The following is a 17,095-nucleotide window of genomic DNA, read 5'->3' on the forward strand; positions in this document are numbered from 1 at the left end:
ATGGGAACGATAGCTCCCTGTGACGATCTACTTTGCAATTAAGCAGGGACCTGCTTGGGCACAGTTAAGCCACCGTAAACCTGGGAGCGGCCTGGGTGGGAATCAGTGTAGGGTGGATTAAGCCGCAGTCTCGGCTTAATATTCTGTTTGGTCCCTTTCCCAGGGTCCTGCTTTTCCCCCCAGTCTCCAGCCGCTTGCGGTACCTGATCCATAGAACAGCAGAGAATTTTGATCTTTTGAGCAGCTTCTCTGTTGGGGAGGGCTGGAAGAGGAGGACAGTCGTCTGTCACCTGGACATCAGGTGTGTTTGCCCTACTGCTTTGGAAGGTTCTCAGCAGTTGCTTGCTGTTTTCTTTTCTTTCTTTCTTTCTTTTTTTTTTTTTTTTTGTATGATTATTGGGTTAGCTGGGTAGCCAACGAGGGGGTGGCAAAGAGGGTAGGAGCCAGGGCCAGGAACCCCCCAGTTGTGTGAAGTCACAGTTGCCTTTTGCTTCATCAGGGATGCAACTGACCTGGCTAAATCAGCTGTTCATGTTGGGCCGAAGGAAAGAGAGTGCACACAAGCAGTTGGGCTAGTAAGGGTGGGTCTGAACCTCTCTCTTCTTTGTGAGCATGTTCTCCAGAGAGACCTTGGTACAGGGGACAAATGTGTCAGCTTATAGCCATCTCTATTGCCGTGTGCATCTCATAGGGAGGATATCTTATCACTGTGACTCTGACTCTAACAGTGGCTTCTAAATGCAAATATCATCCTTGTTTATTGTGTAGCCGAAGACTCCGCACTCACTAATTTGACTGTAGTATTCACCAGGGAGCTCCTTTGGGTTTGTCAGGGATGGCATTTGCTTGTTGCCACATTGCCTTTGGAAGAGATTGCTCTGAGGGTCATTTTGGCTGTGACTTTTAATTAATGCTAATTTGACAGTGTCATGCCTGAGTGATAGGTGGCCCCAGTAGGCCATTTTGCTGTAGACCCAAACATGCTCTGAAACTTCTGTTTCTGCTCCAGAATACCCAGTTCAGATGGCCCTTCTGGTCCCTGCCGCCCTCCTGTCTCCCATCCCGGCAAGTACCGTGGTCCTCGGTATACTTCACATCAGGGAGCAGCTGCTGGTCCCCGAGGTGGTCCGTCTGGCCGCTGGCATCGTGGGCGGAAGCCAGATCAGCCTTTGTATGTGCCCCGGGTGCTACGAAGGCAAGATGAACCGGTGGCACCCTCCATCCCTGCCCTCAAGGGAGAGGAGCCAGCTGGTGGAGTTTCAGAAGAGCCTAGAGAGGCTGGTGCTGGGGACGCTGAGGCTAATCAGGGAGTTTCCATGTTGGTGACTCAAGACACAGAGCTCCTGAAGAGCCCAGACCCAGACCATGCAAATAATCCACAGCTGGAGCTGGGTGACACAGAGCCCCCTGAGAATCCTGAGAAGGAACAAGGGGTGGAGACAGCCATGCAGCAGGGGTCCAGCCCACAACTGGCCATGGAGGAGGAAAATAGAAGTCATGGGGTGCAGAGCCTGGTGGACCAAGAGGAGGAAAAGGTAGAAGGAGAGGAGAAAGAGAAGGTGAACATGAAGGAAGAGGACACAGGCAAGCGGAAAGAGAGGGTAGATGAGGAGGAAGAGAGGAGTGATGTGCAGAATGTGGATGCTGAGGAAGAGAAGATGGAGGAAGATGAAGACAAGGTGGATAGGGAGGAAGACGGCAAGGATGATGCTGACCGCGACCATTTCAGTGAGCTGCTGCAGGAGGTGATGAGGCTCTTGAGCCCAGAAAAGGGAGGGCGGAGGTGAGGTGGGAGTGGCCTTGGGTGTATGGGAGAAGTGCCTTGGGATGGAGGTGATGGTTGTGGAGGCTGTGTGTTAATGGGATGTGTAGAATGGATCAGGCTTGGGTATTGGGTAACAGGAGTCATTAGGGAGTTTGGGGAAGGAACTGTATTTTGGGGTTCCAGTGCAACCTTTTAGGAGATGCTTATGCCTAAGCTTAAAGTCTGTTTAAGCTTAAGGGTAGTATACACATCACAAGATGGTGGAAACAGTCTGTGCAGGTGCTTTTCTCTGTTGGAGAAAACCAGCCTCCTGCCTAGAGCTTAGCCTTAGGAATAGCATTTCTTGGAACCATGTGCCTGCCCCTTAGGTTGACTTTGGATCAGTTGGGAGGGTGGGCATCTTCGATTGCTGCTTTATATGTAGTCTTTGAGAATATTCCATATCTAGTAAGGAAACCGAAGATATTGGCTTTGTCCAGCTCTTTTTTTAATCGGCTGTGCCGTTTTGAGCAGACTACTTAACTCTCTGCCTCTTTGCGTCTCCATCTGAAGAGGGAGACTCTTCTCAAGATTAGGTAGAGCACGGTGGGCGCAGTTGTCAGTCATCCAGTGGGGACTCCATAGAGCCAAATAAGCTCTCCTAAAACACCCACAATCTGCTTTACCCAGATTCCCACCAGACTTCCCCCCCCAGAACTGCCATTTTGGAAAGTATAGGTGGGGCCCTGTGTGTCAGAGCTCTCCCTTGTCAAAAGGTCTGTCCCCGCCCCCCATCCAGATCACAGCCAACCTGACTGAAAAGGAGATTGAAATACAGAAGATCCATCTGGACACATCCGCCTTCACAGAAGAGCTGCCCGGGGAGAGGGACTTGACCCACCTCGTGGAGATCTATGACTTCAAGCCAACGCTCAAGACTGAGGACCTGTTGGCCACTTTCTCTGAGTTCCAGTGAGTACTGAAGATTGGGGAGTGGGGAGGGTTGGAGAAACAGGGGTGTCTCTTTCCTTTTAGAGATGATTGACAGCCTCAGAAAGAAAGGCTGTGATGTCTGAGCTTCTCACTCGGGGATCGGGTCCACCCAATGGCTCTGACTGAGGGAAGGAGGAAGGGGTCGGTGTTTGAGCATGTGCACACCCCTGCTGGGACCAGAGGGCCTTCCGTCAGTGTTAGGCCACAGCTGTCCATACACGCGGGGCACTGGGTCTGTGGTAGCCTGCGGGTCATCTCGGTATGTGTACTTATGGGTCAGCTGGCTTGAGCAGGTCTAACACAACCTGGAGACATCCCAGAGTTCCCATGGATCCAGTCTTCTGACATTTCTTCTTTATGCTAGTTTGAATTTTTTTCTTTTTCCGTTGTCACGGCTTTACCTGTGTGGGCTTTTTGAAGTCCCTTTCTGGGCCTGGTGAGATGGCTCAGAGGTTAAAAGCACTTGCTGTTCTTGTGCACAAGCTGGGCTTGGGTCCCAGCACCCACACAGTGATTCAGAATCATTGGAAACTCCAGTCCTAGGAGATCTGTGGACACCAGGCACTCATGTGGTGCACGCTCACACGTGCAGCAGACAAAACACGTGCACGTTCACACATGCAGCAAAGCACTCACATGCATGTTCACACGTGCAGCAGACAAAGCACTCATGCACAGAGAATAAAATAAATCTAATTAAAAGGAAAGCTGTGTTCTCCCTGCCCCTCCCCTCTCACCCTGCTTCCTTGTCCCCTGCACCTGTGCTGAAGGGACAGCTGAGGGGATGGCACTTTTTCAACTCTGTTTCTAACTATATGGCCACACAGGGCCACCCCTGACCCCTTGCCAAGTGGGCAGTGCCACTAGCAGAGCTGGGCCAGTCCAAACTGCTTCTAGCTTCCTCTGGGCACAGAGTCCATGGTGCTATCTTGAACAGCAGGGAGAAGCCAATGAGAGCCATTTCCCCTTTGTGCTTTTTGGGCCCATCTCCTCTCCTGTCATATAAGCCTTTTAGCTTCCTTTTTCAGAGCCCATGCCTAGCCTGGCTATGGTGGAATCTGGCGAACCTTTTTCTACTCTTTGCCTAAGTGAGCCTTCCAGTATTGGCTCCTCCTTTTCTAGATGCTGACTGGTGACCCACCTTACAGGTGTGATTACAGGGTGACATTGGTCGTTCTGGAGCTGACCTAATGCTCTGGGGAGCATGCCAATGATCCTCTCTTTAACAGAGGCCTTAGCTTTGTCTTGGGGTTCAAGTCAGAAGGGACCTTGTCTGCAGGATCCAGGGGCAAGGGTCTTGAGCACTGGCTTTTGTGAGCGACTGTGTCCTCTCTCCACACAGAGAGAAGGGGTTCAAGATCCAGTGGGTGGATGACACTCATGCTATCGGCATCTTTCCCTGTCCTACCTCAGGTAAGGAGGCTTCCTGTTGGGCTCTTCTCCTTCTCTGGCCTCCATTAAAGGCAGAGGTGCCTGGCTTCACTGGACAGAGGGCCACTCATGTCTAGATGTAGGCTACCTTGAGCCCATGGGCTTGGCTCTCAGACAGCCTAAAATACAGTCTTGTGTGGATTGATGTTAAGGTGATACATGATTGGACAGTAGAGAGGTAGACGGAGAAAAGGTAGGAAAATGGAAGAGAGGGCGGGAGAGAGGGAGAAATGAAGACAGAGCTGGAGAAAAAAGAGCTGGATGCAGATGGATTTAATTGGTAATAGGTAGATATGAATATTTTAAGGGACTCTATAGGTCTTTTATCTCATATAGAAGGGCAGTTTGTATCTTTGTCCATTGGATGTAATCATATTGGGTAGAGGGTTTGTGGATTGAGAATTCTCAGGAAGTCTTTGGCCTTTTTTTCTTTGCAACAGTGCCTTCGGTGCAGAGGCGTTAGGGTCAGTGACATTTACTGAACAGGTGGCATAGGCCAAGCCTCAGGTCCTCATATGTAGAGCCATCACCCCTCCTCAGACAGAAGGCTGAGGTTCCCAGAATGCTGGGGTCTATGTCAGGTTACAGACCTCTCACTGTGGAAGCCGGAGTACCATGCAGCCTCCTCACTGTGACTCCAGTACTCGCTGTCCCCTCCAGCCGCTATCCCATGCTGTCCCTGCCATTCCACTGTCACTGTGGGAATACTTATAAAAAAGACCCTCCTATCCTGAACCCTACTTGGGTTTGGCCTGGTCCTTAGAAAGCCAGAAGTTGGAGGTGGGGAGGAGCAGAGGGAGCGGTAGGAAGGGAGGGATTAGAGAAAAAAGGCCAAGCGACCATTGAGGATTGTGGAAGGATAAGCTCTGGCCAGGGTAGCATTGGCTGCCTCCTGGGTCTGCCAGGAGCCATATAGCAAGAGTGAGTCAGTTTCCTCGTTCATATAACATACCTGCTAGGTGCTGATGTCAGGGGCACTTTGGCCCAATATGGGTGGTTCAGGGAGTACTGGTATCCAGTGGGTATAGAATCTGTGGGTAAAGAAGTCTGGTTGAAGCTCTGGCTTTCTCAGGCAGAACGTGCCCCTCCTGCTCTGGGAATCTGTATACAGGGCTGGGGCAGCATACTGTTCTGTAGGGACCGGGAGCAGGGGAAGAGCCTTTGAGCTTTACTGAGCTAGATCAGAGGCAGAGCAGGTGGGACTGCGTGTGTAAGGTGGCTGTGCTAGTCTGGGGCAACACAAGAGCTCCTGATCCCCGGGGGTTTCACTTTGCACAAGAATCATCATCGCAGCTCTTGCCTCCTTTCTCCAGCTCTTGAGGCACTGGCCAAGGATTTCTCCGTGCTCAAGATCCGGCCGCTCACACAAGGGACCAAGCAGTCCAAGCTGAAAGCCTTGCAGAGGCCAAGTAAGACGAAGCCTGTCCCTCTGCAGGGAGGCTGCCTATGCTTATGCATTTGGTTTGTTTCCCTTCTTCAGCCACCTCTCTAAGAACCTGGGCTACAGCAGCTAGTGAGGTTCAGCTTCCCCTAAGCCTGGGGAGGGGCCAGAGTCAGCTACTATCTGTTTACCTTCCAGATCACACCTTCTGGTCACTGATCTAGGAAAAGCCCAGCCTTCCTTCTAGAGGGCCATGGAGACTAATCTGTAAGGGTCAAAAGTGCTTGGGCCTAGATCAGCCAAAGATGGGACCTTGGTTCTGTTGCTGACATATTTGACAGGAGCTAGATGTCAAATGTTAGTCCCTTCCCTTTCCTCTTCCGGAAAGCACAGTGAGGACTCTGAGAGGCCAGTTTTTATAATAGCAAAGGTGGAACCCACAGAATGGGCCCAGGGGTGGCCTTCCAGAGCCATCCATGTCACCACAAATGGTGACATGGCAGTCTCCTAGACTTCTTAGAAATGAGAAGTCTTGATATCCAATGATCAGGTGTCCTGTCTGTTCCAAGTGTTCCCTCAGAGGGTCTTGAGGAGCACCTCACCCCCACTGCACAGATAAGCCAGGATGACAGGAGCGGTTGGTTTGTGTCAGGTCCCAGAGGATGGGAGAAATATAGGCCTGGAGTCCTCCTGGGTCCCTCTCAAGCACCCGGCTGCTTGGGTACAAGTGGACCCCAGCTTCTGGTGAGTACCATTACACATGGGCTCACCCTAGCCTTGAGTCCACGTCCTATCCACTGTGTCTTCCTTTCAGAGTTCCTGCGACTAGCGAAGGAGAGGCCACAGACAGACTCAGCAGTGGCCCGCAGGCTGGTGGCCCGGGCCTTGGGGCTCCAACACAACAGAAAGAAAGAGCTACCTACGCCCCCAAGTCTGCCATCCTGAGGCTCCAGGCCCAGCTGTCTGGACTAGGCTGGGCCCCAACACCACACGCCTTTACAGATACCAGGACAGCCCCTTGCCCTCACTGGAGCTGCTGTGGGGCTCAGCAGGCTTTAGTTGGTCTGCTCCCAGAAGTGGAGAAGAAATAAAAATTTAAAGTTGGTGTATTGATTGCTTCCAAGTGCCTGTCTTGAGGGACAGACACTAGGGGGTGCTGTCCCATCTCTTACCGTGGGTCTGGTTACTGAAGCTGGAGGATCCCATCTTAACTTCAGGGGCATTTGTGCACGGGTGGCCCTGTCCGGGGAGTAGGTGCTGTTTGCTCCGTGCCACCTGCCCAGCCTCCCTCCTTTCAGGAACCCCAGCCTGTGCTGTGCGGAAGTGCTGAAGGCTATAATGCTTGGGTATTATTTAAGAGAGCCTTGAAAAGTCAGCTTGAAAGAAGCCGAGGAGGTGAGACTTGAGTGCCTGCTAAGCACAGGACAGGACAGTGCTCACCTTACTTGATTCTTGAGTGTAGCATTGGAGGTGCCATGGCCCTCTCTGGAGTTTGGGGGTCATTGTCGATCTCAGGTTTTCCAGGACCAGCACACTCTTCACACAGGAGACCTCAGGGAATGCCAGAGCCCTGTTCTGCTAATGCGTACCCTCTTCCTTAGGGAAGTTGCCTGTGACTGAATGGCTGTCTTGCCTGGTTCTGACACTCCTGTGTCTTTACCCAGGTTTCAGTAAAGAACACTGTTAAAGAAGGGCCCCAGCTGACCTCTGCTGCTGCCCAGGTCTCTCAGATTGCTTCTCTGGGCTGCAGCATGCACTGGTGCAGCCCTTCGGGTTATCGGGAACTTTGGAAGGCATTGGGACCTTTCCTATGTCACACTGAATATGTACTACACTTGCAGATGGAGGAGGCTCTGGGCCTAGGGGCAGTGGTCCAAATGAAACTTAGGTGTGTATCAGGAACAAGTCGCTCTGGCATACAGGTAGGTGCAGTGAGGTAGACTTGTGAGCAGATCCTAGGACCCAGTTGACAGCCCCGCTGAGTAGATAACTTATGGTTGACATCGTCTCTTCCCAGAACCATGGGAGCCAGCTAACAGTGGACTGAACCATGAGCCCACAAGAACATTTTTCTCCTTGTACACTTTCTCCAACATGTTTGCCACAACAAAACATTTGCACACTAGTTACATAGGTATAGACAAAAACCCCCATTGTTCAGTAGAGTTGTGGGGTGGCTAACTTTGTCATCAGCCCGACTGGATTTAGAATCTGGTGGGAGACACATTTCCCACTGAGGAGGGAAGACCCACCCTGAATGTGAGGAGCACCATCCCACTGGGGTTGTGCTAGACTGAATGGAAGGGGTAAAGTCACGTGGACACCAGCATCCTCTGTTCCTGGTCAGTTGAAATCTGAGCGAGCAGCTCCCCCATTCTTTTGCGGTAGCTTCAAACTTCCTGCTTTCAGATCATGTGCCTAAATCCTTTGTCCCCTAAGTGTCTCCTGTGGGATATGTAGTTGCAACAACAAGAAGGGTGACACCGCTGGGCCGGGCCTGTGATTAGCGGTGCAGCAGGAGACAGCACAGTATCATTGACAGCAGCCTGAAGTCCTCTTCCCCTTAGGGACCTCCGGATGCTTTTTGACTTTGCCGCAAAGAAGAAATTCAAGACGAGCCAGAGTGAAGCAGAGTTAAACGTTTATTTAAAATATTTTAAATATAAGTTTAAGTTACAGGGGTTAAGAAGAGGTCCTTAGGGCAAGAGTAAGGCACCCCTGAGAACTGGCGTGTGGGCTTCTCAAAGGACAATAGTTAAGTGTCTTAGTAACTAGTTGTACACAGGAGTTCCAAAGCCTTTGGCATTGCTTGATCGGTTTCTAAGTCCCACCTCTAATCACTTCCCCTTTTTGATAGTAAGATTATAAGATGGCTCCAGAGGTGCCTTGGATAGGACTGTGCCCTGATAACATGAAACCATAAAGGTAAAGGGTCTTGAGATACGCCTTTTTCTGTAAATGGGTTTCCTGGCAACGTTGTACGAAATTGTATGTTTACAGCTAGGAAAGGGAAAAGAGCATTTATACTTTGGCTTTAAGCATAATTCTTTGCTATTTTAGCATTCTTACTTGAAATATTTATACTTGTATATCTATAATTGTGTATAAATATACAAAATGAATATTGTCCCTATATTAGCACCATTCACAATGTTATCTGTGTTGGAATTCTCAGTTGGCAAAAGCTTCAACCAGACTCCGAGGTGAAGGGCCCCTTGCATGTCCCCATGATTTTTCTTCCTATCCTGTCTGGAACCATCCAAGTCATCTCTTGAAGCCTTGGGGTGTATGCCTCGCTATTGTACTTTTAAGTTGTGGCTATAATTGCATAGGATACAGACGTTGGTTTAACTGGAAGAGGTTGTTATAGACAACCTTGATTATCACCGAGATGGATATGGAAACACTCCTGGGTCTATGGGGGTGCGTCCAGAAGATGTGTAACAGAAGAGGGAAGGCCCGCCCTAGACACCAGTAGCACCATTCCACGGGCTGGGATTGTAGGCTGAATAGAAAGGTGAAAGCGAGCTGTGCGCCCACATTCAACCTTCTTCTGCTTCCTGACTGTGGGTGCAACACGACCCGCTGCTCCTGCCGCCGTGCCTTTCCCGCTGTGAGGGACTGGACTTTTGGACTATAAGCTAAAAGTAACCTTCCCCTAAGCCGCTTTTGTCAAGTATAATACATAAGATTAGAGCTGTGAGTGATCACATATCACTGAGGTGAGAAGCATGGGAGTGGAGTGCTCCAGCTTTGGGAAGGAGACTTAGGGGAGGATCTGGAAGAACTTAGAACTTTGGGCCTCAAGGCCCTAGAGCGCCAAGAACAGAGCTAAATGGGTTATTCTGGTGGGAGTTTGGAAGACAGGAATGTGGTACCTGAGGTTTTAGTGGGAACCAGACTATCTATTTGTCTATCTGAAACTGAGCTAGAAGCCAGTCATGTTACACCCTGGCAAGAATCCTGCCTGTGTTCTGAGCACTCGAGTGAGTCTTAACCCAGGAGCGATGAACTAATTGGCCTGGCGGAGGACGTTTTAAGGCAGCACACCATTCAGGCAGAGCTGTCCTTCTGTTCCCTGCTCTTACTCAGGCCCACAGGGGGCAGAAAAGTGAGCAAATGGAGCAGAGAGATGGAGAAATGTACAGCCGAGAAGGGTGAGCGCCCAGAAAGCAGCTACAGCTGATAGAGAGCAAATGGCCTTACACGTGTGAAGTCCTGGGTTTGATCCTCAGGACTCGAGATGGAAGCAGGAGGCTCAGAGGTTCCCAGTCAGACACCTCAGGCCCCTGCTGCATTGCCTTCTTTGCCCCTACGGATTGGTTCACAACGAGCTCACATAAAGCCTTCCTTCCTCAAGTTGATTTTGCCAAGCAGTTTGTACAATGAGAAGAAAGAAAGAAAGAAAGAAAGAAAGAAAGAAAGAAAGAAAGAAAGAAAGAAAGAAAGAAAGAATAAACTTAATACAGAGGTCTTGATATTCAAGTTTTCCAGAAATGACCTAAGAAGGGAAAGGATGGAATTCAGCTTGACCACCTCTGCAGTTGCTGAGTTCATACCTGCCGCCTTCTCGGAAGAAAATGGCCCATCTGTGCCGAGCACAGTGATGTCACACTTGGGATATGCCAAAGCTTGGATGGGAGAATCTGCTCAAAGCTTGTCATCAAGTTCCTGTAGCCATGTGCCAGAGCCCTGCCCCTAAGGCCTAAGGACAGGGACATGAGACAGTGCCTGGGGAATGAATGAGCACCTTTTCTTCTCAGCTAGGTCTGGCTAGCAAAGAGGTGGCAATCAGTATTCCTGCCAGAAATCAGTAAGTAACCATTAAATCATTTTCCTTTCCCTTCCTTCCTTCCTTCCTTCTTTTCTTCCTTTTGAAACTGAAGCTTGGTCTAATGTCCAGAGTAGAATTCTTGTGGCAATCCTCCTGCCTTATCCTGAGAGCAGGAATCACAGGCATGAGCCATCACGCCTGGCCCAGGGTCTTCTTTACTGTACAGAGAGCTGATTATTTAGAAGTCCGCTAAAGTGTTCGAACTTCTGTTCTGTCTCCTCACTGAAGGCTCCACCTGGAAAGCAGGGGTCAAGGAGACAGAATTCAGTATATTCTCAGCTGCAGCCCCCTCTCAGTGTGGTAAGGCCAGACACTCAGCAGGTACCTTGCCAAAGTGCAGAGGGTGCTTAAGTAGATACAGCGCCTTCAATTTTCACTGCCACCAGGAATGAGGCCTGTCACATGCCAACAGGGACAAAAGCTGCTTCCCTTCTTGTTCCAAAGGATAAACCTCTTTGTTGGTGACAAGGCAGGAGAGTGGTTCATAGCAAAACCCAATACTCAGAGCCCAGGAACTGCTGATACCCACATAGTTGTCACATGGGTGATGGGTTGGTGTCCTCAACTCCAGCCCTTATATAGATCTGGGGTCTGCTCTTGCTTGGCCAGGACTGGCTGTGAACACCCAATCTCCACCCAGGCCTTCACGCGTCTCTGGTTTTCTTTCTGAGCTAGGAATCTGGCACCATTCCCAGCTTCTCCCAGATTAGCTGCCTCTGGCCCCGGGGAAAGTAGGGCAGCTGCGTCCTGAGTCCTAGCCTCTCGAGGCGGGTGGGGCCGGCGAGGGAACGTACCTACGTGACAGTTGTACATCCAGATGCGGTAGCCATCATACCGGCTCCTGCACTTCATAATGTTGTTGGAGAAATCCGACTCTGGCACCTCATAATTGGGGTTAATGACAACCTGGAAAGGACAAACATGGAGAATGCTGCAACTGTCTTTCTGGCCACCTTCCACTCCAGAGCAGAGGCTGGGTGTCCCTAACCGTTTGGCTGGGTCCTCCCTAAGAGAGGCTATGGCAAAATGAAGCTGGCTGGGTCTGGTGCTGTATCCTGGCCTGGTAGGGGCCACCCTGGAAAGCCTATGCCTGGCCTGCTAACCACAACTTGCTCAGGGAATGTGCCATGTGGCACAATCCGTCCAGACAAACTTTAAATGTCCCTCTCCTGGGGCGGCCTAATTTTTCCTTGATCTCTCTTCTCCCTAAATCTTAGTTGTATCCCCCAGTCACACCCTCTCAACATGAGGTGAACAGCACTCTGATGCCCAGGCCTGTTATTCTAACACCCCTGAGGGATGTATATGAGCACATCGGGTTACAACCTGGGCTCAGGTCAGGGTCTGGGGTGGGCATGGCCCATGCAGGAGCAAAGGCCGGGATGAAGGATGTGATTTTCATAGTCCTCCCTGCACTTAGGCCCATGATTCCAAAACTCAGGAGCATACGAGGGAAGTGGATTGAAGTCTCCGAAGCTGAAGTGGACAAAGCAAGGGCCACCAGAAACCTCCTATCTGCCCATTCATTCCTGCCTCGGAGTCTGTGTACCTCTGGCCACTTCTGGATTCCCCTTCCAGGCCTTATAGTCTGTCTGTCACAGAGGCTAGCTCCTGTGTCCTGTTGACTTACAGTCTAGGGCATCCACATCTCTATTGTCATCAGAAGCATGACATGCCTCTAGGTCCATCCATCTGCTGAGTATACAGCTCAGGGGACAAGAACACCATGTAAAGACCTGTGGCCTGCATTTGCCTGGCTGTGACAAGAATATACTAAAAGTGTCCCCTCACTGGGAGAGCCAATGGGTCAATGCATTGCTTGAGCAAAGACCAACCTGGGCTATCAGAGGCCTTTTAGCACTTTTAACAGATAGGATGATACACATTTACCTGCCTAGGGACAGCAAGCTGCCAACATGGGCCACCAAGCACTGTCTACACATCCGTAGCTACGGATGTTCATTTGTTAAATAAGAGAGCTCTGCTCCTGGGCCAGCTGTGGTTCTGGGCTTGGCTTGTGGTTGGAAAGTCCTTGGATGTCTATTTTTCCAGCTGATGATGCCCAAGTATCCTTTCAAAGCACCCTGTGGTTACTTCTCTGCAGGTGTTGGGTCTTCAGAGGAGTGTCTAGCAGTAGAGACTGTGGGCTAGACCATGGACTGGCTGAACGCCCTACTAGGAATGCTTTTAAGGCAGAATGACCCATTTCTTGTCACACCCTTTGCCATCCAACGGGGCAAGCAGGAAGTGCAACGTGTGAGGCTACGTGGAAGTGAGTCCTCCGTAGGCAGGAATGCAGCCGTGTGCCAGGAGGAACACCAGGATATAGTGCATCTCCCCTGCCACATGGCCACCACTGTTCACAGGAAGGTTGAAGCCAGGGCTCCCTGGCTCTTCCTCTAGCCAGGGTTGTTGGAAGGCCTCAGAAAATAGTTTCCTGGCCAGGTTGTCCTTAGTTTGACTTTCTAGCCTTACAGATTCATTCATGTGCATGGAGAATGAGCCTTTTGGAAGTCCTCCTGAGGAAGGAAAAAAATATCCCACCATCCCAGGATGATGCAATTGCTTTCAGCCTCAACAGAAGAGACCAAAGCGTGGTGAGAAGGCTGGAGGGAACCAGCATGGTGGCTGAAGGGGAAGCTGGAGCTGTGGCTTGCATCAGAGTCCACAGAACCCACTCCCGACTCAAAGTCTAAATCAGCTCACAGATATATTTTGATTCCAGGCTCCCGGGGTTAACTGAGTTATGTATGACTGTCTCTATATCTCAGGTTGCACCATGAGTTCCCAGCATGCCCTGCATGCAGACTCAGTGTCCCGCAGGCCCACGTGCCTCATGAACATGGCTTGACAGACAGGATGGCCTCTGAGTGTGGCACCCTGCCTGGCCTCATGAGTCTTATTTCTTTCTGGACACCCACAGGAAGGAGGCTGGGGGAAGCTGCTTCTCCTCCTCCCAGCAGCCCTGGGTTCTGCCCATCTCACCTGGAACAGGTAATCTCCAGGGGGCACATCGGTGATGTCGATCCACTGGCAGTCAATGTCATGACGGTACATGTCCCAGCAGCCCATGGTGATGCCCTGTTCCCCGAAGTTGGCACACTCGTAACTCTTCTGAATGTCTGTAGGTGGGCAGAGAAGAGAATCCCATGACTACAGTCCCCACCTCGTCTTCTAATCCTCAAACCTCCCAGTCCTGTTCTACCCCATCCTTCTCGTGTGGGTTTCTGATACCTTCTCAATTCGGCAGAATACCCTTCCTCAATTTATCTATGTGCCAGCATCCTCTCCAAGTCTGGATCAAGGTCCTTTGCTCCACAAAGTGCTCTCTGACTAACTGGGCCTATGCTGGCATTTCTGTGAAATCCTTAGTCTCAGGGTAGGGATGAGTATCACGGTGATCTGCGTTTATCTTAACATGAGGTCATGTCATCTTTCTTCTCTGGGTTGTTGGCAATTGGACTATGGGTTCATATCTGATCTGCCTTCTTGGTCTTTCACAGATAGTCTGCACACAGTAGGCATTTAAAACCTCTTCACTATGTGATCTTTATGGGCCCATGCCAACCTCTAGAGCCTTATGTGAGCCATCGGTAGAGGACAAATGTCTGTCACTCCGTGTGTCCAGAAGCCAGGCAATTGTGGTAAAGCACAATGACCTTCCAGAGAAGGATGTGTGCATGGGGGTCAGGGAGAGAAGTTGGGTACATCACAGGGCTCTACAGGCTTTTAGAGGAGAAGAACTTGGTATTGGGATACCCAGGAAGAATGGTCTGTAGCAAGCAGACAGGGAGGCATGTGAGTCAGGGCCATGTGAAGGGACTTCACCTGGAAGCCATGTAGCCCTCTCCCTGATAGTGAGAACTACTATGGGGGACAGATAATTTTAGAATTACTTTCTCCCACCCCAAACTGTAGCTACAGAAGACCTCAAGAGTTGGCAAAAAAAAAAAAAAAAAAAAAAAAAAAAAAAAAAAAATGCTGCATGAACACCCAGTAGTGCCCAGAATAAGTGTATTGTTAGTTGTTGGGTCTGGTTCCCATTCAGATGTTGAATCCAGTGGAAATTCTGTGAAGCCCCAAACATACCTCCTTCACACTCGGTATCCTCCAGGCAGAAGCTAGCCTTGTGACCCTCAGCCACCTTGGTGCCATTGAGGCTCAGCAGGTCATAGTAAGTGAACACTTCCATGCTGTGGTAGTGCCTGTGAGCCAGAAACAGGTTCAAATGTCAGTGTCTGGAGCCACAGCTGCCTGGAAGCAGCTTCCTAGCTGGTGATTGGCTTCTGGGAGAAGCAGAGGCCAAGCATGCTAGGGAGAGGAATTAAGGAAGGGAATGAGAGAAGGGAAGGCCAAATGGAAGACAGTAACTTCCAGGCAGGGCTGTAAGGCAGTTTGTCATGCCTTGATTCCCCGAGGCAGTGTGGCAATGTCATAACTTAATGCATGGGGCACTGTGGTATCCATGGATCCAGCTGACAGGCCACTGTCTGACACTCAATCAGCCTAATAACATAAGCCTTGGAATATGCAGGGACCTTCCTAAGTATCCACTGACTCTCAGCCTACCCCACATGGAATCCTTCTTCAGATTTGCTCCAGGTCTGACAAGTGTCCATGTATTAAGATCTTCTTTCCTGTGGGGGCGCTATTGGGACACTATGGTCTGTTCAGAGGTGCAGCCTAAGAGGAGAGTCTTGGGTGACTGGGAACATGCCCTCGAAGGGGATTTCAGGACCATTGTCTGTCTATCTCTGTGTCTCTCTGCACCCCCCCTCTGCTTCCATCTGCTTCCTTTGGACACCAGAGCTTTGAACCTTCCAAACTTAAGGTTAAACAAACCCTTCTAGATTAGTTTTCTCGGTTATTTATTTATTTTTTTACTTGCATAAAACTATTATGACAAATTAATTTTTAAGATCACATTAAAAAAAATATATATATATGGAAAGAAGGAAGAAGATAGAAAGGGGGAAGGGTGGGGTAGCATTACAAAGAAACAAGAGTCACTAAGAAACAGGCCACATTCCCAAAGAAGGGGACACATGAGGCATGTGCACTCTGGCCTTGGAGAGAAGCAAGGCCGGCGCTCCTCAAATCGATCAGATCAAACAGGGAAGGGAGGGATATGCACTGGAAGGTTTCTGGGTGGTTCTCAGGGAGGCATGTGGCAGCAGCTCAGGAAAGCAAATCTCGGAGGTTCTTTGTAGAAGGGAGCTAGCTGAGGGTCGTGTGTGCAAGCTGAGTGCAGTTCCTGTGGCTGACTGTTTACGATGGCCCATGCCGTCACTTGAGAGAAATTGGGAACAGATGTCCTTAAGAGTGACGCATCTGGTTCAGGACTAGCAAGGGAACTGTGCTACTGAGGGTAGCCGGAGGGATTTCTAGAATCATCCATTATGTAGGTCCAGGACGGAAGACCTCAGGCTGGCTTTGGCCCCCATCCCCACCTGCTGTGTGTGTGTTACACCTGCAACTACTCTAACACACCCATCATCACCGCTGCAGGGACATTTAGCAAAGGAAGACACTTAAGACCAAGGCGCTGTGGAGGCAGGAGCTCTGGCTTCATTTAAGCTCAACTCAGCTCAAGTTCCCTCTTTGGTAAAGCAAGAATATTATTGCCAACTTCTGGGGTGGGAACCAAAAAGATAAATGACACAGAGCTAGCTGTAAATGCAGCCCAGTTGTTATAATGCTTGCCTAGCAAGCAGGAAGCCTTTGGTTTGATCCTAGTACCACAAAACCAGGCATGGTGGCCTGTGAAGCCAGCACTGGGGAGGTGGAGGCAAGAGGAGCTTAAGTTCATGGTCATTCTCAGTTGCCTAAATGGGCTGGAGAGCTGGCTCAGTGGTTAAGTGCACTGACTGCTCTTCCAGAGGTCCTGAGTTCAATTCTCAGCAACCACATGGTGGCTGATAACCATCTGTAACGACATCTGGTGTCCTCTTCTGGCCTGTAGGCATATATGCAGGCAGAATGCTGTATACATAATAAATAAATCTTTAAAAAAAAAAAAAAAGCCTTAGTTGCCTAAATGTCTTTGAGGTCAATCCAGGTAGCCAGGACCCTGGATTAGAAACACAGAGGAACAGACACAAAAGAGTCAGATGAGGCTATACCAAAGGAGGCTCCCTCTCATCCTCTCATTCTCAGCACGGGCCGTTGGATGGCTGCTCCCCACATCTGCAGCCACCGCTGCAGTGTTCAGTGTCCCTAGGGTCACATCACCCAGCCTGAGTATTGGTGTAGTAGCCTGGAGCTTCCCCCACCACGTGTGGAGGAGAGGAGCGGGGGGATGCAAAGGTTTTCCAGAGAGGAAATTAGAGGTTCTCTTTTTTCTCCCATGTTTGTTCGTGCTATATAAATCACGTCAGAAGTTGCTAAGTTGGACTTCCCCGGGTCATTCATGTTTGTGGGTAAAATGGTGCTGGGCCAGGGCCAGCGGACAGCCCTTACAAGGAGCATTTTGTAGCAGATGTAATGATGACTTTGAGGTAGTCTATTTTGGCTCCCCGCAGGGAGCGGATGAGACATGCGTCTGACTCAGGGAATGAAAAATGTCTGCTCCCTCAGAGAAGGGCTTATGTGACTTGCTGAGCAGCTGGAAAGATTGCAGGGAAGTAAGTACGTTTCTGTTCCGTTGTCTAAACAGGATTCAGATGGAGCCACAGACGGCCTGCTGTGAAGTGGCCTCCCGCAGGTCTGGATT

At 50.2% G+C, this 17,095-nt stretch overlaps 2 protein-coding genes across 2 annotated transcripts in view; one reads left to right on the forward strand and one right to left on the reverse strand.

The window, feature by feature from the left end:
* The window catches only part of R3HCC1 (R3H domain and coiled-coil containing 1), a gene marked incomplete at its 5' end in the record, with an annotated part of 14,889 nt that extends 8,240 nt beyond the window's left edge, over nt 1-6,649 (forward strand). Inside the window, 7 exon segments of the mRNA XM_080926755.1 lie at nt 164-301; nt 1,010-1,745; nt 2,544-2,716; nt 4,080-4,150; nt 5,482-5,577; nt 6,364-6,464; nt 6,466-6,649. Of these exon segments, the coding sequence (XP_080782881.1) occupies nt 164-301; nt 1,010-1,745; nt 2,544-2,716; nt 4,080-4,150; nt 5,482-5,577; nt 6,364-6,464; nt 6,466-6,648 (1,498 nt within the window). The 3' untranslated portion in view covers nt 6,649.
* A 1,524-nt stretch (nt 6,650-8,173) lies between these two features.
* Nucleotides 8,174-17,095, reverse strand: part of LOXL2 (lysyl oxidase like 2) — an 81,473-nt gene continuing 72,551 nt past the window's right edge. The window contains exons 11-14 of the mRNA XM_080926556.1: nt 14,473-14,588; nt 13,369-13,505; nt 11,178-11,289; nt 8,174-10,618 (exon numbers count right to left, since the gene is read on the reverse strand). Of these exons, the coding sequence (XP_080782682.1) occupies nt 10,539-10,618; nt 11,178-11,289; nt 13,369-13,505; nt 14,473-14,588 (445 nt within the window). The 3' untranslated portion in view covers nt 8,174-10,538. The remainder of the gene's footprint in view (nt 10,619-11,177; nt 11,290-13,368; nt 13,506-14,472; nt 14,589-17,095) is intronic.

The sequence above is a fragment of the Micromys minutus genome, assembly GCF_963924665.1.
Source record: "Micromys minutus genome assembly, chromosome: 12".
Classification (NCBI taxonomy): domain Eukaryota; kingdom Metazoa; phylum Chordata; class Mammalia; order Rodentia; family Muridae; genus Micromys; species Micromys minutus.